The sequence below is a fragment of the Myxocyprinus asiaticus genome, chromosome 41 (genome assembly GCF_019703515.2).
Source record: "Myxocyprinus asiaticus isolate MX2 ecotype Aquarium Trade chromosome 41, UBuf_Myxa_2, whole genome shotgun sequence".
NCBI classification, from domain to species: domain Eukaryota; kingdom Metazoa; phylum Chordata; class Actinopteri; order Cypriniformes; family Catostomidae; genus Myxocyprinus; species Myxocyprinus asiaticus.
Genome location: NC_059384.1, coordinates 24,194,708 through 24,220,357, shown reverse-complemented (window position 1 = coordinate 24,220,357; position 25,650 = coordinate 24,194,708). Strand labels below are relative to the sequence as shown.

The 25,650-nt window shown below is 36.7% G+C and overlaps 1 protein-coding gene across 1 annotated transcript in view; it reads left to right on the top strand.

Moving 5' to 3' along the window:
• The window catches only part of LOC127431761 (transcriptional activator GLI3-like), a 182,304-nt gene that overhangs the window by 96,674 nt on the left and 59,980 nt on the right, over positions 1-25,650 (top strand). The window contains exon 4 of the mRNA XM_051682293.1: positions 2,949-3,054. Coding sequence (XP_051538253.1) covers positions 2,949-3,054 — 106 coding nt within the window. The remainder of the gene's footprint in view (positions 1-2,948; positions 3,055-25,650) is intronic.

Below are 25,650 nucleotides of genomic sequence, written 5' to 3'. Positions count from 1 at the left end.
GCGCATCTTGCTGTTCTTTTGGCATCTAGCGTAGAGCCACCACATTTTTAAGATGCTTTTTCAAGTTAAAAGAACTTGAACTTTTTAAAACATTGTCTCAAGACACCTGCGTTCTATTCCAATCATTGCGCATTGTATTCCAATCGATGCAAACGTTATTCAACGTTTTTGACCGGTGCAGTGCATCTCGCTGTTTTTTTGGCTTCTAGTGTAGGACCGCCACATTTTTAAGATGCTTTGTCAAGTTAAAAGAACTTGAACTTTTTAAAACATTGTCTCAAGACACCTGCGTTCTATTCCAATCATTGCGCATTGTATTCCATTATTCAACATTTTTGATTGGTGCAGCGCATCTTGCTGTTTTTTTTGTTTGTTTTTTTGCCGTCTAGTGTAGGACCACTGCATTTTAAGATGCTTTGTCAAGTTAAAAGAACTTTTTTTTGTTTTTTTGTTTATTGTCTCAAGACACCTGCACTCTATTCCAATCGTTACATGCTATTCCAGTCGTTGCAAATGTTATTCAAAGTTTTTGACCAGTTTTTGACCAGTGCAGCGCATCTTACTTTTTGTTTTGGTGTCTAGTGTATGACAACAGCATTTAAGATGCTTTGTCAAGTTAAAAGAACTTGAATAAAACAAATAAAACAAATTCTCAAGACACCTGTGTTCTATTCCAATTGTTGCAAATGTTATTTGACATTTTTTTTAAACCGGTGCAGGACCACTGTATTTTTAAGACGCTTTGTCAAGTTAAAAGTTAAAAATTCTTAAGACACCTGCATTCTATTTCAGTCAATCACTCTATTTATCATTCTATTACTCATTCTTTAATTATTTAATATAGGAATTTTTGGATAATTAACTGATACAGTGGTCCCTAAAGTTTTTGGACACTTAAGCCACATATAAAAATGCATAATTGGCATTGCATTAGATAACAAAATATCAAGCTAAGTGTCATCTGTACACAAATGATGCCTTTTCTCAGAACTGATTTCACTTTTCTGAGCCCTTTTTGAAATAACATTTAACCAATTGCTATCGAGGTAATTTTTAGTGGATGTATCAAGTTCACACAGGTGTAGTTCATCACATTTACTGTGGACATGGTCTTCCAACTTTTGACACAATACATCTCTGTTGAAGTTTTTCCTGCTGCTGTGTTTCAGTTCAAGGGCAACAAGTACAATCCTCAAAGACACATTTGGGTCTAGAGTCAAATTCTTGCTTGCATTTTGGACTTTTTGATCTTATCAAGTGTGATTTTCTCAAGGACTAGTGTTGGAATAAGAGCTGAGGGACTTGCCGTTTCACCAATTAGGTTTCTGAGTGGTGTCACATGGTGTATGAAAACGCTAATGGCCCCTAATATGAGGTGAGGAATGAGGTAAAGCAGGCCTGCACAAATGTGAGTAGGGAGTGGCATGGCTTCCTGGTGTGAGTACCAGGCTTGGCAGCGTGGACTGCACAGGATTGAGCCCAGATGTTGGGCATTAGTACCTGGGCGCAGTCTTTAAACACCTTGGCACACGGATGCCAAATGTTTACAAGCTAAGAACACATCCGCCTCGGCACCCCACCCTGTTACAGTGCTAGAGCGCACTTCATCTATTTCTTTATCCATTCTTCTCTTTCTCTCCATACATAGGACATTTAGGACCTTTTGGACATGTACCATGAAATTCCATATTCAATTGAAAAACCATATAACTACCATCGTGCACGAATATAATCACCACTCAGTTCCATACTATATATCACATACTAAGTACCATGGCATTTGATACCATAATAGTACCACAGTACTTTTATTTATTTATTTATTTTACTTGTACTTGGTTTTTACTTTGTTTTTTAGGACATGCACCATGATAATACCATGATGTTTTGGACAAGTACCATGATATTCTTTGACGTGCCTTGCAGTACCATGTATACATAAATACCAATGCACATGAATGTGGTCATCATTTAGATCAAGTTCTATGATATCTAATACCATAACAATGCCTATTAATGTTAGTCATGGTAATACAGTTTTACATGACAATTTCCCACCCTCTCTGACACTTTTTTTTTTTTTGCAATCTTTTATACTTTTATACGTAAATGACGTCTGTTTTGATTGGCTAACCAATGGGTATATTATGTTTCTTAAATTAGCCTCACGTTTTTAGCTAATTGATTCCTGGATCCAGTTTTTAACAGAATCAGACATCACATTTTAACAAAGTGCTTTAGACTTAAACAAAAGTTGCTGCATTGAAATATACTTTATGCTGATGTTTAAAGATGTTTAAGAGTGATTATGCGACTCTACGGCTCCTCTTTGAGGTCTAAATTTAGGCTGTGTTTGTGATCTGATTTTATCCCAGTTTTTTATCTGTATTCTTTAAAGTTTTCCCACTTCTCCCTGATGGTTGTGACGAATCACTTTTTGTGTCCGTGAAGCTCATTGAAATGGAGCTTCCACTGCTGCATGTATAAACATAAGCACATGTGGGACATATTATACAGAATATCTTCTCACAAAAGGTTGTCATTGCTGATTAGCCTTGAAACAACATTGCTGCGTGTCTGTGATGTTACACACAAATTTGTGAAATGGTTTGTGGTTGTTGTTTTTTTTGTTTTGTTTTTTCACTGCACTGATACTGCATTTTGATTGTTTGGAATAAACGTTTCAAGTCTGTTACTGTGAGCGCTTCCTTACAAAAAAGTACTATAGAAGTACCATTGTGTTTTACAGTGATAGTTTCACGTGGTAATATCATGGTACTTTCATATATACCATGGTACTGAATGATTATATATTCATGTATGGTATTTCTTTGATACCATACACTTTTGTTTAAATATTTAACTGTAATCCACACAGATCCAAACAGAAATGAATAAGAAATAAATGATAGAAAAAGCTCTTAAACTCTCTCTTTTCTTTTTTACAGCTCCGCCACAGTTCTTCCCTGCTTTTCATCCTCCGGTACCCATCGATGACCGGCACACACAAGGCCGGTACATTTACGAACACTCGCCAGTACCTCCACTACACATGTGAGTAAACATACATACATGCAAAACTCGTTTTGTGTCTATTACCACCTTCAACTGCCACCATTGACGTATACATCTATGCAGTCTCAGTATGATTCAATTGTAATCTAATCCTCTTTCATATTGCATCATACCAGTCATATTTCAGTACAAAATATTAGTAATAAAAAAAATTGCTATATTTTGCTTAAAGAAAATAAAACCTATTGTTTGGGCCATTAAAATTGTACTAAACCTCATTACCGTAAAACAAGTATTCTCATTACTGTAATGCAAAAACATACTGGGTAACACTTTATAATAAGGTTCCATTTGAATGCGTTAGGTATCATGAACTAACAATGAACATTATATTTTTACAGAATTTATTCATCTTTGTTAATGTTAATTTATAAAAGTACAATCTTTTATTGTTAGCTCATGTTAGTTCATAGTGCATTAACTAATGTTCACATATACAACTTTTAATTTTGAAAATGTATTACTTTGTTGTAATTTACATTAACCAAGATTAATAAATTCTGTAAAAGTATTTTTCATTGTTATTCATGTTAACTACTGTTGTTAAGTAATGTTAACAAATGGAACCTTATTGTATAGTGTTACCAAATAATGATCAATTATTTAAATATTAAGTATTTATACACCAAGGCAGTATTTGTTCTACTGCCTTTATTCTGATGCATTAATTTTTTTTATTGTATTACAGTAATAATAATCGAATGAGAATCACCATGAAAATAATGGCAATTACAAAATAACTTGAATAATAACCTGGACGGTAATTAATTGTGGGGGAAATTTGAAAAGAGCGTTTTGGTTTTCGAAACGCTCTCCGTCCACACTGCCGTTTTGAAGCATTTTCCAAAAGTTTCTCATCCGCACTGAAAAGAATGAAAATTCTCAAATCCCTTTGCTGTGCATTGCCCATTCCATGTATGGTCTGAAACGCAACTGTCCTCGTGTTCCATCGCAGGACAGCAATTCATAGTAAACTTCCTGTTGCCTTTGAAGGAATGCAATGAGAAGGTTGTACAAAGTTACATTCATCTTTAAAAACGCTATTAAAGTGGACAACGCTAGCAGGCACAATGCCGCTACAACATGGGCCGCCATCTTGATTGTTTTAGGTTGAATGGATCACATGACTGCGTCTCTGACCGTCCACACTACAATGCGAAGACGGCGTTTTCAAATGTATCCACTTGGGAGAGCGTTTTTGAAAAGTTACGTTTCCGCTGTCAAAAACGCTGTCTCAGTGGGAACGGAAGGCCAAAATGTAGAAAAGAAGATAACATTTTAGCCTTCTAAAGAAATGTTCATAGTTACATGTCAATGATTACTTTATGTAATTGCATTATTTTCTAAGTTGTTTAAGGTCTTGTCTAGCTAGATGTGTCACGGGAAGGGTGGTTGTGTCTGGTCTAGCAGTATTACAGTACTGTGAGATGTGTTAGTGCTCTTACCATGGGGTGTAATCCATACATCTTTATGGTGATCTCTGGTTTTTAGTGTCAGAGATCAAAGGGCAGGGGAATACGCTGTCAAGAAACACGCTAATGAGTGCGTCAAACACAGAGACAGACAGAGCAACCTGTTAGTGCATGATTTCTCTAAAACCGCTCATCAGCCCCTGTCAGATGAGACGGAACAAACTCCTCACTCTCCACAGCTGTTCTACAAGCTGTCACATGCAGTGCAACAATTCCCCACCTCAACCCCAAGCCAGGAAACTCTTTGTTGCTAATGTACACTGATATGATAATGTGTATGAAGATGTTACCTGCTTCAAACAGGATTCATGAGATAAGAACAATAATTTGCTCCTTAAAGGGATTGTTCACCCAAAAATGAAAATTCTCTCATCATTTACTCACCCTCATGCCATCCCAAATGTGTATGACTTTCTTTCTTCTGCTGAACACAAACAAAGATTTTTAAAATAATATTTCAGCTCTGTAGGTCCATACAATGCAAGTGAATGGGTACCAAAATTTTGAAGCTCCATATCTTCAGAAGTGATATGATAAGTGTGGGTGAGAAACAGATCAATATTTAAGTCCATTTTTACTATCAATCTCCACTTTCACTTTCACATTCTTCTTCTTTTGTTTTTGGCGATTCGCATTCTTCGTGCATAACGGCACTTATTGGGCAGGGAGGAGAATTATAGTAAAAAGGGCTTAATTATTGATCTGTTTCTCACCCACACATATCATATCTCTTCAGAAGATATAGATTTAACCACTTTTGGCCTATGGATTACCTTTATGCTGCCTTTATGTGCATTTTGGTGCTTCAAAGTTCTGGTCCAAAAAGGACTGTGTTCTGGTTGTGTGTGTGTGTGTGTGTGTGTGTGTGTGTGTGTGTGTGTGTGTTCCCTGACGGGTTCTGTCCGGTCAGAGATCATGAATAAGCTCTATCTTTTTTTACCATCTTCTAAACTCTCTCTTACATGTTGTTTCTCTCATTTTCTTTTATCTAATTGCTACATTATCTTATAAGTAATTCATCATTAATGTCTACCATGTTTCCTTTTCAAATTACTATCGATATGTTTGCTTTGTAATCCATTGCTCTCATCTGTCTCTGCTCCTCACTGCTTTTCTCGCTTTTCCACCGTCACGGGAAACCATTGTAGCTCTATGGTGGGACAAATTGAATGGGGCAGCTACTTGGTCCAAATTACATTTCATATTCTTTATCATTACATCCACTGCCTGCCCCCGTGCCCCCCTCCCCTTCCCTCTCCATTCTCTGGAGTCATATCTCTCTTGCGCCGTTACACCGCAAACAATAATGATTTTTTTTATGTCATCTCCTTGCTCTAACCCATGCGCTAAAGACAGGCGTGAAAAAGGGAGGGAAGGCACATGCCGGGGTCTTGATTGATGTCCAATGTCAGCATAAGCAGAATGGCAAATATGATTTAGCATTTAGCTTATGCGGAGATAATGGGGCAACACGAGACTCAAACAAGACTCAAACAAACATCTGCCATGCTTTATCATCGGGTGGAGAGATGAAGGGAACAGGGCATGGCTTAGAGGCGCAGCATACGAGGAAGCAGGTGAATTAAATTACAGGTGGAGTGGCTGTATTGCTTGACTTGCCACACTTGCCTTGAAGTGGACAGATGCACCCTTATGTACTGTACATACTTAATAGTGTATGAGTCATGCCACAAATCACTTTGCTTTTGAATCTGTGAATATGACAAAGAGCGATAACTGTGTCTGGGCTCATTAATATAGTTTAGTGACACTGAAAGAACCTTCATTTAAGTTTAAGTGACAGTAAACTGATAGTCGTCGGTTAACTGGAATGCAATGTTTATTGTGTTCAGTCACCATTGATATTCATCTTGTCTTTGAAAGCAATATAGCCAGGATTCTTGGGTTGACAATGCACTATAATTAAACAAGTTGAGTTAGTCACCCTGATGAGTATCAGATTTAAAGGGAAAGTTCACCCCAGAATGAATGTTTTGTCATAATTTACTAACCCTCATGTTGTTCCAAACCTGTATGAATTTCTTTCTACAATGGAATTCAAAAGGAGAATTTTTGAAGAATGTTCATGATGCTCTTTGCTATACAATGAAAGGGAATGGGGATTAGGGGCTAAAAATCCAAAAAGGATAAAACAGCACAAAAAAAGCATCATAAAAGTAGTCCATATGACTTATGGTAGTGCTATATTTCAAGTCTTCTGAAGCCATATTGTATGATAGCTTTGTGTACAGACTGTAATATAAGTGTTTGTTGATAAAAAGAATCATGCACTGAATATTTGCTTAACGGCCATGGTCACCATTCACTTTAATTGTATGAAAAAGAGAAGCTTGGACATAAAGAACTGTAATAAATAACTCTTCTAGTGTTCCACAGAAGATAGACCATTGCACAGGTTTCAAAAAACATGAAGGTGGGTAAATGAAGACAGAATTTTCATTTTTGGTTAAACTATTCCTTAAATGTTAGCCAAGAAGATGTGATAAGGGTTTTCTGCTGTCGATTTGTAACAACTATCTTTGATATTCTGGATTAGTTGACACATATCCATCAATTCATTGTATTGATTATCACTGACAGCCAAGAAGCTGTAAGAGTGGGCAAAATTGTATTTCACTCTTGCAAAATCAAAATGTGTCAGACGTCTTGTGGCAATGCAGCTCCTTTTCTGACATTTTAAAATCCAAAGTTATCACACAATGGAGTAGGGACCGGCTAAGGTATCAGAAAATAATTGTTTACAGTTAATGTATGCACGTACAATGGAAGTCTATGGGGCCTCATAAACTTCCATTTTAAGTGCATTTCATTGTAAGTGCATTCTTTCATGGAACACAAAAGTAGATGTTAGGCAGAATGTTAGCCTCAGTCACCATTCACTTTCATTGCATGGAAAAAAGATGAATAAATGATGACAGAATTTTAATTTTGAGTTGAACTATCCCTTTAAGTAACTTTTGGTAGTGTCAGTTTCCTCTCTTGTAATACTTTATCGTAAAATGTTCTTACACTTCACACATATTAAAGGGAGCAAAGGTGTTTGTAGATGTGTATCTGTACTTGTACAACTCGGGAGCAGTGACAGAGATGTGGGAGTGGAAAAATTACATTGTTTAAGACAAGTTCTCCTTGGTGAGAATTAATCGTTATTAGCACTCTTAAATATATGCCTAAGAACTGGCGGGATATTATTGTTGTACTTTCCCATGCAGCTCCTCATTACAGTCCATAATTACAGTAGCTTTCACCTCGCGGCAATGCCATCAATCAACACAGACTTCCTCAGCCATGAGTGGGCATCTATGACTTTTTAAAAAAACAGCAAAAGAAAGAAAGAAAAACAGAGTGGTAATGACCATCTCATTTCCTTCAACCGGTGCTGATTTGCTAGTTGACGAGGCAGAGTTAGCCAGTCCTGTCCTATTATTTGAGAAAGCTTTAATTGAAACATGTTTATTTATTGCCCCTTTGCTCTGAGTGGAAGCTGCAAGCGTAGCGTGCTAAACCACACTAATGGCTGTGATATGAGGGGACGGAATTAAATTAAAAGCTCATAAAATGAAATATGCTTCATATTAGCAGTTTGACACTTAATTTGCCTCCGAATGAGCAGAGGAAATCACAAATTAACTGTCCTTTGTGTTTTGCTCCCCCTTTCCTGCGGCAGTCTTATTAGGCCATGGGAAAGCACAATTACCAAAGCAGGAAAATCACGTGGGTTATGAATTCATACGAGAGAGGGCAACGGTGTGGTATTCAATATTAAAGGGGGGAGATAGAGAGAAAGGCTGGGCTAAACACGGGATGGATATGTTGACTTGTGTGGTTGTTCTGTTTATTTGACTTACACAAGAAGTCATACGCTCATACTGGAAGTTAAGTGTTGTGCTGAAACACAACTGGACTAAAGGGTGAATTGCAAATGGCATTTTTGTGCACTTGAATATATATATACACTCACTGAGAACTTTATTAGGAAAACAATGGTGCTGTTGCAGCCCATACGTCTCAAGGTTCGATGTGTTTTGCATTCTAAGATGCTATTCTGCTCACTACAGTTGTACAGAGTGGTTGCCCAAGTTACTGTAGCCTTTCTGTCTGATCAACCAGTCTGGCCATTCTCTGTTGACCTCTCTCATCAACAAGGCATTTCTGTCCACAGAACTGCCGCTCGCTGGATGCTTTTTGTTTTTGGCACCATTCTGAATAAACTCTAGAGACTGTTGTGTGTGAAAATCCCAGGAGATCAGCAGTTACAGAAATACTCTAACCAGCCCGTCTGGCACCAACAATCATCCATGCGATTATCTAATCAGTCAATCGTGTGGCTGCAGTGTAGTGCATACAATCGTGCAGAAACAGGTCAGGAGCTTCAGTTAATGTTCACATCAACCATCAGAATGGGGGAAAAATGTGATCTCAGTCATTTTGCCTTGGCATGATTGTTGATGCCAGACAGACTGGTTTGAGTATTTCTGTAACAGCTGATCTCCTGGGATTTTCACACACAACAGTCTCTAGAATGTACTCTGAATGGTGCCAAAAACAAAAAGCATCCAGTGAGCGGCAGTTCTGTGGACAGAAACGCCTTGTTGATGAGAGAGGACAACAGAGAATGGCGAGACTGGTTCAAACTGACAAAGTCTACGGTAACTCAGATAACCTCACTGTACAACTTTGGCGAGAAGAACAGTATCTCAGATTGCTATTCTGAGATGCGGGTTGGCACTGTTTTGGCAGCACAAGGCGGACCTACACAATATTAGGCAGGTGGTTTTAATGTTGTGGCTGATCGGTGTGTGTGTGTACTGTGTGTGTGTGTATGTATATATATATATATATATATATATATATATATATATATATATATATATATATATATATATATATATATATATATATATATATATCTGTATACTGTATGTGTGTTTTGTTAATTTTTATTATATAGACTCTTTTATAGTGACAACAAATTACATCACTCTCTTGACCTTTCACCGGTCCTGACCTGGGATCAGCTCAGCTCTATTCATCCCAGTTTAAATTGATCACTTCTGCTTAAAAAAATACTTTAAATGCTAAAGAGACACTCTCTGCAGGGCGCCTGTTTGTGAGTGTTTGTCTTGCTGACTTGCTCATTGTGTTTGGTGCTTAATGGTAAGTGTTCCCTCACTGTCTCAGTGTCTCTGTTGGCTTCAGTGTTATTTCCTCAGCCAAACAAAAGACATACACGCACACAAAGCTCAAGTGACAGTATCCAGTCTCCTCGGTGACTGGCTTGGACAAACGGAGGCATTCGCTGCAAGTCAATTGCCCAATGCTAGAGTTTACTCAAGAGTTAGAGTCCCTTGTGCAGTTGAGAAAGCAATAAAATAGCACACTACTAGACACACTTCACACATACTTAATAGACTCACTGGCTTGGCTCACCAGTGAAGCTGTTTACTAGAATTGTAGAAAAGAAAAAAAGGGCTTTCAGATAAAAACTGGGTGATTTGTGATTTGAGTGAATTTTGACATCACCGTACGGTCTGCACTTAGTGTTCTTTGCATTTAGTAACTGAATTGAGCTTAATGTCATACCATTAGGGGAAATTACAAGCACATTAAATGTTGATTTGCAGTCACTAATTATGGTCAAATTAATAGCTAGGTAGGCAAGGAGATTTAGCTGGCTGTATTTTTATGATCGCTGTACTAGAATGTGTTTTTGTTCGCAAAAGTATAAAGGTCTGTTGGAAATGTGACCTGGTGGTTGTACATTTTGCGCGGAGGTACCAACTGTATATGTGGGTCACCCGAATTTGAATCCAGCTTGAGTCATTTCCCGATCCCTATCTGCTATCTTTCAAACAATAAAATGGCATAAAGCTCCAAAATAAAATAAAAGTGAAATACTTTTTTACCCTATAGATGCCTCATGTTTTCCACCAAGATGTATCATTCATTTTAAAATTGAAAAAATATTTTCATTATTTCTTCATTGTTTTCATGACTTGTTTATTGTATAGGCCTATGCAATATTTTTACCCTTTCTCTTCCTAACACTTACTGCTACTCTCACCATGTTAACCCAGATTTTTACAGTTGGCCAAGGCATTGTTGCAGTGTTTGTTAGTTTGCCTTTCAAAGTAATGCAAGTTAAGCAAAATAAGGTGACGATTTGTTGTGTTGATTGTGATAATACTGCTGTGCATCTCAAGCCTATTTTAGAAAGCAAAACACAGCATAAAATCTTGGTGCATACATGCACCATTTGTGCTTTTGTGTTTTTGTGTGTGTGTGTGTGTGTGTGAGTGCTTTGAATTGTGTTATTTACATAAACTGTTGTCAGGGCGCCCAATCTGCACACAGAGTGGGGAAGCTGTGTTAAGCATAAAGAACAGTCTCTTATCTCAACAGCACCCTGCAGATGCAAACACATGCACCCTCCTCTCTCTTTATATAGGCCTACTTTCTTTATTTGTATATACTGTATATGGCCTCACTACAAAAGAAAGTACAAAAAGTAACTTAAATTGAAGAGGATTCAGTTATATAGGATCAGGGTTTTTAATCAGGGGTGCATAGAGATGATGCATGTATAAAAACATTTTCTTAAATGTGCATGACATTTCCAGCTATTTTAATGATCTGTTATAATGATCTGAAGAAATGTTAGTTAATGTTCTTAATGAAAGTTATTATTAAAAATTTAATATTCTTGATATGGGACATACAAAATATGAAATGTTATGTGTTATGTCGGCAGTTATGTGCATTGGTATGTGACCTTTTCATTAATATTTTTGCATTAGTGGCATTACATATGAATTTCTCCTAAGGCCTTTTTGTTTCACTAAATGTAACCAGTTTAACTTAGAGGGATAGTTCACCTAAAAATCATTTACTCACCCTCATGCCACCCTAGATGTGTATGACTTTCTATTTTCTGCTGAACACAAACAAAGATTTCTAGAAGAATATCTCAGCTCTGAAGTTCCATACAATGCAAGTGAATGGGTACCAAAATGAAGCTCCAAAATGCATATAAAGGCTGCATAAAAGTAATCCATAAGACTCCAGTGGTTAACTCCATGTCTTCAGAAGAGATATGATAGGTGTGGATGAGAAACAGATTAGTATTTAAGTCTATTTTACCAGAAGTTCTCCTCCCGGCCCAGTAGGTGGTGAAATGCGCGAAGAATGCAAATCGCCAAAAGCTAAAGAAGAAGAATGCGAAAGTGAATGTGGAGATTGCTAGTAAAAACTGACTTAAGTATAGATCTGTTTCTCACCTATAGCTATCATATCACTTCTGAAGATATAGATTTAACCACAGGAGTCTTATGGATTACTTTTATGCTGCATTTATGCCCTTTTGGAGCTTCCAAATGTTGGTACCCATTCACTTGCATTGTATGGACCTGCAGTAATTATTCAGCTAAAAATCTTTGTTTGTGTTCAGCAGAAGAAAGACAGTCATACACATCTGGGATGGCATGAGGGTGAGTAAATAAAGAGAGAATTTTTATTTTTGGGTGAACTATCCCTTTAAGAAATTATCTCTTTTTTTATTTCTTCCTTGTTTCATCAAAGTAACAATAAATGTCAGAGAAATTATTACAGTTATTTCAGATAAATCAGCTTAATTCCATGATCCTCAAATTGTAAAATATAAAGTCCCATAAAGCTCTGTAATCTTAAATACTTAGTATTTATGATATCGTAATGGCTATTCTAATATCCCTACATGGAGTTTAAGTCTAAAGTATGGTATCCTTTACGCCATCCCCCTTCAGATTTAAGAGCTTAGCTTTCTCTCTCTCTCTCTCTCTCTCTCTCTTTCTCCCTCTAATCCGTCGCTCCTGTGCTGCGGTGTGAGGACAGGCGGTCAGGCAGTGGCTGGCCTTATGATTAATGATGTTTATACTTGACAGAAAGCTCCTTTATTTATCTGCATTGCTGCTTCACAGATATCATCAGTCACCTGAATGAAAAATATTCACTCATACCAATTTTGCTGTATAATTGAGTGGAGTCACTTCCCTTCTGTCGACTTTTGCCTCCTTTCTCAGTCTCCCTCGCTCTTTTTTTATCCACTGTCTCTCTCTCTCTCTCTCTCTCTCTCTCTCTCTCTCCCTCTTCTCTTCTGCTATCTGGCCGTCTTATCATCGCCCTAGTAATTTTCACACTGCGTTGTATGATATGGAGAGGCTGGCTTTAGCCGTATTTGACATTAAGCCTCTTCAATTTTCACGAAAAGAAAAAGAGGGGGAGAAAATGCAAAGAAAGTTGCAAGCCACTTTGTGGAGACATTCAAGAATGGGCACAATATCTCCCCCTTTTTTCTCAAGCAATTTCAGGATTTGGAAAGGAGTGAGATAAATTCCTTAGGAGAAATGGGAGCAGACTGAGGTAATGTCTTTTTTTCCACTGCTTGGTAATACATTGGTTTCATCACTTAAACGCATGGCCAGAACTTTTTTTTTGCTTTAAGACAGAGTGAGGAAGATAGGTATTATGGAGCTATCCAAACATACATACAGTGAACAGATGAGAAAAAGGAAGAGAGGAGGGACAAAGAGAGAGAGAATAAAGCTACATTTTTTAAAACTTCAGTCATCCATGAATCAGTCACATACCTATTTTTTGTGTAAAAAGACAAGTATGAAATTATCATACAATCTTCAAACACAAATATAACAAGCACACATGATTATGTGAGAATTTTCAACTGATTAAATGCTAATTATTAGGAAATAAAGCTTTCAATCTGTTTTCTTCATCAAAATTGCACACAGGATGATGTTATAACTTCTTAAAACATATCAGTATAAAAATCCTTAACAGTATTTTTCTTCCACACACACACACACACACACACACACACACACATATATATATATATATATATATATATATATATATATATATTTATATTAATGGTTCTCTTTTAGATAGCATCTCAACACTTCCCATTTTTATCATGTTGTGTTTGTGATTTTAAAATGAAGATTGTACAGTCTCATTAAGTGTTTTCTTTTTCAATCCATTTCCACTTTGCTTTTTCAGTTTTGTGTGAAATTGCATTCAGTAATCAGTTTGTGATTTATATTTATATTTTAATTCGATTTTTGAATCTAAGAATTTTATTTTTTTTAAACAGAAAACATGCTGTGTGAAATTGCTTAAGCATTTTAAGAAATAATGACCAAAATAGGAATTACACTTTTATTTCACTGTTATTTTTAATATTACAAAACTATTTTTATATTTGTACATAAACAAAATTGTTTAAGTTGTTAACAATATCTCATTCTTTGTATAAAATATTTTTAAAGATCTTTAAAGATTAAATTTTTTTTTTTTTTTTTAAAGCTCCACATATTACACATGTGACAAATACATTTTGAACAGCAGATAGAAATGTTGTACTTTAATTGACAGGCTAAATCTATGTAATCAAATTCAGGCAGTTTAAAGAGGGTGACTGACAGTAATTCAATGTCACTCAATGGGCCACGTCCTCTTTTAATTGGGCTTGAAAAGACACACCCCTTTCTTACACACTCTTTCACTCACACACACACAACAATCCGTCAGCTAAGATCACTTACTCTCTGCACTTTGCATTATCTGCTGCTAATTTCTAAATTTTCATTCTTAATTTTTTAAAGGAATGTTCCAGGTTTAATACAAGTTAAACTCAATTAGCAGCATTTGTGAAATAATAATAAAAAAATAAATAAAAAATATTAAAATAAGGCACTTACTGTACAATGGAAGTGAATGGGGCCAGTCCATTAACATTAAAATTCACACTGTTTCAAAAGTATAGATGTAAACATTATATGTATTAACGTGATTTTTGTGTGCTAAAAACATTTACTCATTTACTTGTTTGTGTAAAGTAATATTCAATTTTACAACTCTGAAACCCTTTAATCCTGGATATGACTTTTTACACAGAAAAGGTTAGTAAGCGATTTTATCAGACTAAAATCATGTTAACTTGGATATTGTTTATGTATTGTGGCTTTACTATTGAAGCAGTGAGTGTTTTAATGTTCATGGACTGGCCCCATTCACTTCCATTGTAAGTGCCTCACTGTAACCATGATTTTTGCTACTTCTTTTTTTTAAATTATTATTATTTTTGAAATTATTTTTGTAATTAACATTATGCTGCTAATTGAGCTTAATTCTGCAATTAAAAATATAAAAAATAAAATAAAAAATAAATGAAAAAGAAAAGCTGCTTAATATTTGAAGTAATCATTCTTTTTTCCCCCCTACCAAGGAAATTGGAAATGAATTGAACTATTCAATAAATCTTCTGTCTTCGTGAATAGAAATGTATAAATTTGGATTGTAGTGATTGATTCCCTGTAGTAAAACTGATTTCACCCCAGTGAGCTGTATTTCATTAGTGGATGAGTTAATGTGGAGGAGGACGCCGTCTATCCGGGTGTTGCATGTGCTGTGGCGTTGGGCCCCTGAGGAGGAGAGCTGGCTAGAAATGTGCAGTTTCCATTAAGCACTGCAGAGCTGCGGGCCCTGCTCTCTTGCTCAGGGGGGCAGTTACAGCATTCAACCAGCTTTACAGAACACAGCTATAAATCCTACCTGCTCTCAGCCAGAAAACCTCTCCTGCGCTCTCACTCTCTGTCCCAAACACTCTCCATCTCTTTCTAATTCTGTTTTCTTTTTACTCTCTCACACAACCCCTGTTTTACTCTTATATTCTCTGTAAAAGCAGTGTGTACATTTATTTTGTGAGTGAGTGAGGTATTTTATGGTCTGTAACGGGGTAAAAGGGAAAGGAGGCGGCGAGAACCGGACGAAGCATCAAAGTAATATTTCATTAAACAAAAACACACAAACATAAACACATACAGGGCAGTTGCCTGTAACTCTCTCTCTCTCTAGAACTGCCGCCTCCGGCGGCCTTTATCCCTCTCGACAGCTTGATTAGCCTGATTAGGGGCCAGGCGTGCGTCATCACGGCCTGGACCCGCCCTCCTCCTTGCCACACTGTCTTACCACATGGAGCTGCTAAAACATTTGGTTGTCTGAAATGAGGTGACCAGACATGTTGTGATGGATTTAAGGCTGAGGAAAATGAATTCATTTTTACTTCTATCTGTCACTTCATTTCTCAAATTTCTCGCTTCATTTTATCTAAATTGTAAAGCTTAGTTCAAACTTTTTTTTTTATTATTCAACTGTTGTTACAGGTGGTTTTTGTGTAGTTGAAGGGAGATTTGTGTTTTGCAACCCTGACCAAACCATCTCCTCCTTTTTCCAAGGAGGAATAACTGTCTGTCAGTGAGGTCATCAGACTAGTCTGCGTGCAAAAGCATTTCCGTCAGACTTCTATTGCTTTATAAAACTTTCTTGTGCATGTATATTCATACACATACACACAAATGGAATTTTGGAACCTCTTTTCACAAGTCTGGCTTTCATAAAGAATTTGAAAGAAAAGATCTAAATTTGGTACACAAATATGTAAATATGCCTTCCTAGAGGAAATTTTTTATATATGGAGATAGTTATGAGACCCAGCATGGCAGAATTGCAATGTTTGTTTACAGTAATCATAAAATTAGCAATCATAAAATCCTAAAAATCTATGCATTTAGCAGATACTGTAACTAAATTGATAACTGGATCACAACAACCGTTTTGGTGAGAAATAATGCATATTGAATGTCAAAGTAACACAAAAGTCACCTCAAAAAGTAATAATATGCTTTAAAAATAATATTATAATGAAAATAATAGAATAAAATATATTGCTAAAAATACAGATTTTTATAATCAGTGGCTTCATAAAAACAAGTAGTAAAAAAAAGAAAATATAGGTCTACACTGTAAAAAAAGAATTGTAGAGAAACTTACAAATTCAATGTCGATGTGAATTTGTTTGTTTGCTAAATGCTAAAATTCTTGTTGAAAGAACTACAAATTTATTTTTCAGCCAACTATCAATTCGCAATATGAGAACTTTAATTTTGTACATTTTTCAATTACTTTTATATGAAGTTAACTGCAGTCTTTGCCTCTGAAGATAGGTATGCCTAGCAAGGCAATACAATTTGCAGTGCCATAGACACACAACAGACCTCAACCCTTAACACACAAACATCAATAATGGTGACAATCAACAAACCTCATTAAGTTAAAAGATGAGCTCTTAACATCACCACACAATTGACTAACAGTGGTAACAAAAAACTTTAGCATAAATAAAGTCAGCAAAGAATAAGCTTATAACACTAACCACATCATTTATTCATGTTGCAATGCATGCAAGGCAAATCAGCAGCATTGTTTAAAATGAAATTGTTTGTTCCAACAACTCTGTTAGACTAGTTGGGACAACATCTGGGGGAATATTCTTGGTCTAACGTGTTTTTAAGCTGGATAAAATGCCATTTCATTTTTGGGTCTCTGAGGGTTAAAGTGTCTGTAATTATCTAAGTTACTTTGACTCAAATATATATCCTAAAATTCCTTAAGAGGAAATTATATTGAAACAATGAGACAATTGTTAACAAAGTAAGAGAATAGAACTATAAAATTAACGTGGATAGCATAGCACAGAAAATGTGCTTAGAACTATTTAAGTTCATATTGAAATCTCAGACTTTTGGCAAATCTGAGCACGGTCTGAGACATTGTTGAGCTCTTTTCTTAAACTCTAAAGATGAGACATGATGAGATTACTGGGGTTTTTTCTCAGGATGAAAAATCTGGCAAGAGGCAAGATACTTTTTCCCCTTTGCTCCTTTTTTTTATCTCGTTGTCTAGGAGAAACAATTGAGATATTACAGAGATCTCATTTGTTATTTTCTTTTTTGGGTTATGTTAAAGCTGAAAAGTGTGTGTGATTTTGTATGATGTTCCCTGCTGATGTACTGCAAACACACGTACACACACACACACACACGCACGCACGCACGCACACACATACAGTTCGAACCCCTCCTGACCGTTCACTCATGATTAAATATCAACGCACTGCTCTTGACATTTTATTAGTCGAACAAGATGGATCTGCTGGTGTGACTAAAGTAGGCTATTGCAGCCCACACCCTTCCAAAAGTCTGCCTGCTTTCACATGGGGGGAAAAAATGGGATAGACTTTTGGGAGTAAAGAGTTTTTTTGGTCTCTGCATCCTGTGGTCATTTTTTCCCCTACCCGCACGGAGTCCTCTACTGAAATCTTATTTTACCCTCAAAGTCTCTCAAACACACACACACACAAAGACACCACAACTAGCCTACATCCTCCCCTTGCCTCACCTCTACTATTACCATCTCTCCTCGCGTTCCTTTCCGGCTGTGTTAACTCCTTGTGGAGGTTACGTGGCAGATTGACTCTGTCCTGGGCCCCGTAACATTGTCTTTGTGTTTGGCTCCAGGCGCTGCCTCCGTGCCCCGTGTCTGAAGACGAGAGCTGCTTTGAGAGGAGGAAGAACAGATATATTCCCTTTCTTTCGTTCCATTGTTTTGAAAACACTTCTGCGCTCTCCTTCTGTTTTTCTCGCCTCAGGCATGCTTGAGGAATCGGAGTGCGCCGGAGTGAGAGGTTAATCTCACGTATGCTGCATGTTCTGTCAAGAGAAAATTTTTTAAATAAGTTAAACTTTTAAAAACACACTTCTCAAGCAATACCCTTGAACTGTGAAATATTTCATTGCTCTATTGGGCTGAAACTTTTTCGGAGAGATCGCTTTTAAATGCACCACGGGGAAGCTAAAAAAACAATAAGATGTAGCAAACAAATTAAAGATGACAATTTGCTTATTTTCGGTTGTTTTGGTTTGCTGATTCATATCAGAGAAGCCAGGAAAATAGCTAGTCTAATTTGTTCCGCACTTGTCTTTGATATCTTGACTTTAGTTTCCTGTGTTGACGTTGTTATTTGTAGTGGCTTTATCATGATGGTTGAAATTACATTTAATTGTGGTTCAGAAATGCTTTCCCAAACAGCTTGCAGGAAACCTTGTATTGCAGGGTGCTGGAACTTAAACATTTGGTTTACAAGGGAAGAAGTTGCTGTTTAGTTGCTCAACAGTGTTTTACTATGTTTTGGAAAAGAAGCCAACAGAGCAGAAGAGATTGTGTAAACTAAGATTTTTTTTTTTTTTTTTGGAGAAAATGAGTTCCTTTTAAAGTTCAACTGGAACATAAACTTTCAAAATAGTGGCTTATACCAAATGCCCTGCAATTTTGGCTGTAGTGAATACACATACACACACTCAAACTCAAGTTTTCTAAATATTCTTATTTAGGAAATTTGCATAGTATTACATTAGATTAATTCATATTTATGTGAATATGAAATTGACATTAATTACCAGGGATGCACTGCTACAACATCTGTGTGCTGATAATTTGGTGGTTCTGCATTTAAATGCTACCTGGTTTCAAATTGTAGATAATTAATTTCACAACTTAAAAGGAAATTTTCCCCCACCTTTTTGACAGGAAATAATCGGCCCTGAATATCAGCTATTTATTTTTCAGGTATTTTTAAACAATCGGCCGATGTCTGCAAGTACAGATGATTGCTTTTATCGTCTGATACCGATGTTTGGCCGATATGTTGGTGCATCTCTACTAGAGGTCGACCGATAAATCGGATTTACCGATTAATTGGGGACAATATTAGCATTTTTTAACTATCGCTATTGGAAAAAAATCAACACTGATAGTCTCCGGTAGCTTATTATTCTTATTTTTTATTAATTCCTCCATGGCCGGAGGGTTCTACAGTCTGAACTCCCTGGTTCTACAATATAATGGCGCCCTCTAGAGGTTAAATCAAAAACAATCACTGACTCAATGTGGAGTTTGTTGTGCAACGTAATTAGACTATGCAGGAGGGATGGACGCTTCAAAGAGCGGATTTAAAACATCGACAGAGAAAAGCAAGGTATGTATTTATTAGTTCAAATAGTTATTAAAATCAATCAATATTGTCAGTAGTGATGAAGCAGACAGTTTCTATAAAAAACAAGCTCTTAAAGGAAACGCTTTAAAGACAACACCTTGGGCCAAGTGGCAAAAAAACACATTTGACCTGTAATATTTAAAATTATATTTTCATTAATTTCAGATGGCAAAGGCTTTGAAGATGATAACAGTGTGACAGAAATGCATTAAAGTATCGCCATTGAAAGTGATACTTACTAAAGTTCAGCACTATTTCACACTGAGTGAAAAGTTTGCATTCATATTATACATTTTAAAAACTATTGGCAGATCAAATACTCAAGAATGAGGAAGTTTAGGTGGGGTGCCAAAATTTCACAGGGATATGATCTGATACAACACTCCGGTTTCTTTGAAATCCTGTCTGCGGCCAATCAGGAAGAAAGCGAAGAGCTTGAGTGCACAGAAACTATTTTGCCTTCTTATTTTACAACCATAAATAACTGCACAAGAGATTTATATGCTCTTAAAGGAAACACTTTAAAGACAACACCTTGGGCCAAATGGCAAACAAACACATTTGACCTGTAATATTTTAATTAATATTTTCATTAATTTCAGGTGGCAAAGGCTTTGAAGAAGATACCAGTGTGAAAGAAATGTATTAAAGTATCGCCATTGAAAGTGATACTTACTAAAGTTCAGCACTATTTCATATTGAGTGAAAAGTTTGCATTCATTTTATACATTTTAAAAACTATCGGCCGAATAATTGTTATCAGCCTGTTTTCCCACCTTAGTTATCTGTATCGGCGAAACCCACTAATGGTCAACCTCTAATTTCTACTATTACCTTTATTAATAGGAAGACCAGGTGTTGGTTGGCACACTTTTCATACTTTGTTGAATATCTCGGGTAGAACAAATGTTAAGATACCCGAAGATGGTGCAAATGAAAGCTTAAGATCTTATTTAAAAAACAAACCCATGCAATGTCACCAAATATTCATTGACTTTTGTTAATTAATGGTCAAATTTATGTTGTTCATTTGTGCCAACCAACCCCATATGAGGGAGATGTAGTTTGTTAGCAGCAAGTGTGTATACACGTACATGTGGGTACCTGTAGGCGTACATATAGGGGTATTTTGTCCAAGTTGAACCCAAAATCAAAAGTTCACATACGACTCCAGTAGGCAATTAGAGATAGACTACAAAGCTGAGATTTAAACCGACTTAATCTTTCTGTCTTTCTCTCTTTCTGTCTGTCTCTCTCACTGTCTCAAGGCCACAGATGGGACAGTCTTCTGGTTCTCTTGGGAACAGAAGGGCGTTCCCTGGTGGTCCTAAAGGGAGGAGCTGTTCGTTTAGTAGAATATTTATCTCAACCCTTGTCACCCTCCCAGCTCTTTCATCTCAAGCTCTTCTTTCTATCTCTCATTGATGGTGGGTGTGAAAAGGACATCAATTCAAAATTAATCGAGGGCTCATTTCCTCCTCTTTTGCTCAACAATCCTCTCACCTCCAATAAATCATCTTGGTTGCAGCTTTAGATGGTCTTTTTGTCATTATCAGAAATTTGTGCAAAGCCACTGATGCTCAGGAATGAGGAAGTTCAGGCGGGGTGCCAAAATTTCACAGGGATATGATCTGATACAACACTCCAGTTTCTTTGAAATCCTGTCTGCGGCCAATCAGGAAGAAAGCGAAGAGCTTGAGTGCACAGAAACTATTTTGCCTTCTTATTTTACAACCATAAATAACTGCACAAGAGATTTATATGCTCTTAAAGGAAACTTTAAAGACAACACCTTGGGCCAAATGGCACAAGTGTTTATCAAACCCTTATTTATAAATGTTCAGTCTCCTCGTCCGTTCAAAAATGTACATTCCAAGCATTCGCTATGATGCCTCTACCTTGTTTGTGTTGTGTTTGATTTCCAGATTAATTTCACATTGCGTGTCACCTCTGTCATTTGAAGCATGCATGTCGAGCTACAATCACATTATCTAGTTATCTATCGCCAGTATTTCTCACCATCTGTTGTGTTGTCTCTCCGACGTTCTAATCATACATCATTCCTCACACCCTGGGCTTTCCTCTGCCCCTCTTGCTATTTATTTCTCTCTCTCAGGTTAGCTTTTACACTTTCTAAACTTTTCTGTCTCTCTCTCTCTCTCTCTCTCTCTCTCTCTCTCTCTCTCTCTCTCCTAGTCTCTCTCTCTCTGTGTCTCTGTTCTTTGATCTCAGTGGAAAGAGGAACATTAAAGAGCTGCTGTTTCCGCTGTCAGGGGCCCTCTCCCGTTTCCCCTCGCCATTCTCCTGTCCTCTGCTCTTTTTCACCACTCTCCTCCATCCCTTACTTTCTTCTGTTGTCTCCTCCTCTCGCTGTCAAGTCTGGAGTTGTGGCTTTGCACTCCAAGAAAAATTTGTGCTCTGGTCAGAGAATTAATAGGATCTCATTCTCTCTCATGTCACTCAGGAGGTGTGTTTTAGACCGGAATCTACTAAATGCAAACTTCGTCGGTTTTAGGAAATAAAAGACAGCTGCTACCATAAATTGTCTAGTGCATGCCTTAAAAGTGAAGTCTGCAATTTCTGCCTCTAGTGGCACCAAACAAAATTGCAAAAAATAATGATTGTTGATACAGAAGCCCAAAGAAGCCATGCGTTTCAACTATTTTTCTGTTGTTTTGTTTTTTTAAAGATCACAACTTATTTTATGGCCTCAGTGAGCTTCTGTATGTTTAGAAACACTTATTAGTGTTGCTTTAAAAGACAAGCATCATTATTAATTAGATGTATTTGTGTAGCGTTTTTAACAATACATATTGTTCCAAAGCAGTTTTACAAAGCAATAGAATCACGTTACTATATCTACATTTTCACAAAATGATTTTTATGTGCCTCGGTGTACATATCGCGGCAGTTTCCTGCTAAAATGAACACTAGAGGCGCTACAACAGTAATGACTTTCATTGCCTTTTAGACAAATCATGAGTTAAACAGCAAATTATCAGTTCATAAACAATTAATTTTCACCCCGTTCCTCACTCAATGCTATCTTAAGACATCAAAACACTTATATTATAACGCATGACTATAATGATACATTTTAACATTTGCATTACATAACCAACTACATTTACAAGTTTTTTTTATCTCACATTTTCTTTTAATGACACTATTGGTTAGGTTTAAGATTTAGCGTAGAGAGGTACTCTCTACAATATAGCGTTACTCTTAAAAAGTAATCTGTTTATGAGAATATTTAACTTGCTTTTAGCACCACACAGTGGACATTTCACCTCAAAACTGCTGTGATACTTGTATTTAACCACGTAATATCATTTGGCAAAAATGTCCCAAGTCACGTAATTTTTATGAGCTGTTACAAAGAGTACTGTCTTAAAAAACCCCAGTGAGCAACCCAAATGGCAAAATGTTGAGGAAGAAACCTTGTGAGGACTTTGGAAGTCTAAAACTGTGGCTAAAAAAGGCTAAAAAAGGCTAAAAAAGTGAAACTGAAGAGAGATGGGGGTGGGTTCTTTTGACTTGAGCCTGTAAGCAACCACCTAGCAACCCTCCAGAACCCCCTAGCAATCATAAAGCAAAGCGCCAGAACCACTGTGAACATCTTAGCAACTGCATAGCAGTCGGTACACACTAGCATTGTGACAGCAACTTTTGCATGGGCAATCGCCACTCACATTTGCTTCAGAAAGTGTGAAAAAAACAACAACTTTTTTTCAAGTTATTTTTGCAATTCTGTTTGGTGCCACTAGGGGTGCAGAAATTACTTGCATGACCTTTAAGGTAAACACGAGCATTGTCACTAATAGGTGCAGCTGGTGTTTACAGAAATCAAAGAAGAACATCAAAGTTTATCATGTCCCCCCTCTCGTATTTGTATTCGATACACATTTGCGTGTGTTTCAAACAATGTAAGCTAATGCAACCTAATATTTATTTTACTCTCACCACATGTATATATTTGCAGAACGACCGCTCTGATCATAGCAGGGAGCCGTAATGGCCAGTTTGTTTAAACTGCAAAAGTCACAGTGCTGTTAAGCTCTCTGCCAGCATAATATTAACACGGCCTGACACCATTTCCTGTCGAAGAATAACACAATCACGTCAGTCCAAATTTGCTCATTTCATCTTTCCACTGCAAGCAAGGCCTAACGAAGAGAAGTAACAGTCCTGAATGAACACGTGACGGTGTGCAGGAGAAAATGAAAGAGAGAGAAAACAATGAAAGAGTGTGTGTTTGTGGAGGGGGGTCAGGAAATGGTTTCCATATGTGCCGCCCTCTCTCTTTTCTGTCTGTCTGATATAATCATTATAAGAGCTGCATGAAGCACAAATATAATTTTCTTTATCAGTACTTTTGTCTCGTTTTCCAGTAAAAATATCTAAACATTCTTAAAACAAGATACATTTACTTCAGAAGCATAATTGCATACGATATTAAGATCTGTTTTTTTTATTGGCCAATTGTTTTATTATAGTTTTTAGTGTAAATCTTACATTTGTTTCATCCCCTGAATTTTCTGAATGTTTCTACTCCCTTTGTCCAGCCTGACCTTACTGAACCTTCACTGGCCTTCAACACTGAGGGGTTTTGTGTTTAATACAGATCTCAAATCAAGTGCAAGTTCTTCATCTGGTTGAGAATGCTCTTGCACTCTCTGCGACTCTCTCTCTCTCTCTCTCTCTCTCTCTCACTCACACACACACACACACACACACACACTACATTCCTCCATGTCAGACGGAGTTCTGTCGCTCTGATTTATGAGTCCAAGCTCATGCATGCAGTGTCGAGTCACTAGAGAGATGTACACTTAGTGTTACTGCCATAAGAATGTTTTCAAATATATATAGGTACACACACACACACACACACACATACACATACACATCCTCAGACATGCCTGTGAACGCATACTTGCTCAGTTTTGGGCCTGCCCTGCCCTTACCATTTCAGTTCACACGCACCCTCTCTCTGTTCTAGTCTTTCAACATCATCTTTCTCATGCCTGTATTGATTGATAACTAAACATTGCTCTCTGCATTGTGCTATTTTTTTCTCTTTCTCTCTCAAGAAGAACATTCAGTACATTTAAGTTCCATAATGCAATGTATTTCAGAGTGAAACAGAATAGTGTTGAAAGATTCGTGACGGAATCGTTCTTTGACGCAGATTCTTTATAATAATTTTGTCAAACTGATTGGACAAGCATTTGCAGTTCACTGGACTGTGAGAGAGAGCTTTATTTGAGAGTAAAAATGTAAGATGTGAACATTTGTTACAAGCTTTTTTTTTTTTTTTCGGGCAAGTTGGAAAATGAATCCGGGGAGGCGAAGTCTTACATTTGTTGATCTTGTAAATGTGTGTTTATGACTTGAAATTTAAACATTTGGATTACTGGGATGTATTTAACATTGTTGTTGCAAATTCAGCTTATTTAATCTTATCATAGCTGGCACATAACATAGATGTGGTTTTGTTGAAATTGCAAGAATAACATTTCATAATTTCAAAGGCATCAGTAAGAATAGGTCAGAAATTACAAACCAACTAGTGATGGTTTGGATTGTATGCCATCGCTTTCCAGCTAAGCTATTGTTTTTGTCAAGAAAACTTAACATTTAATGAAAAATATAAACATAATTCCTGGCACAAAATACATTTCTTAAATAAAATCTATAATTTATGTGGTGGGGCCAGTAAAAATGTTGGCAGGGCAAGTAAAAATCAGAACAACTGGCCTGACCCAGCCAACAGAAAAAAATCCTGAGCTCTGCTTGGTTACATCAGCAGAATAGAGAAACTGTTTCATAGGCTGAGAAAGTTATTATTATTATTATTTACAGTAACATTCACACATGAATCGTGCACAATAAGACCAGGAAAATGTAAAGGGGTCATGCATTTTTTTTTTTTTTTACTTTATTTTTCTTGAGGTTCACTTATATTATTTGTAAAGGTTTTTGCACAGTCATAATATAGTATTAAATTACCTTTTCCCACCCTGTCTCTGGCCCTCTGTCTGAAACACTCACATATTTTAAGTGATTTCCAATAATGAAAGAATGAAAATGTGCAATCAATTTACAAAATCTCCTGAAAGCAATCAGTCCATT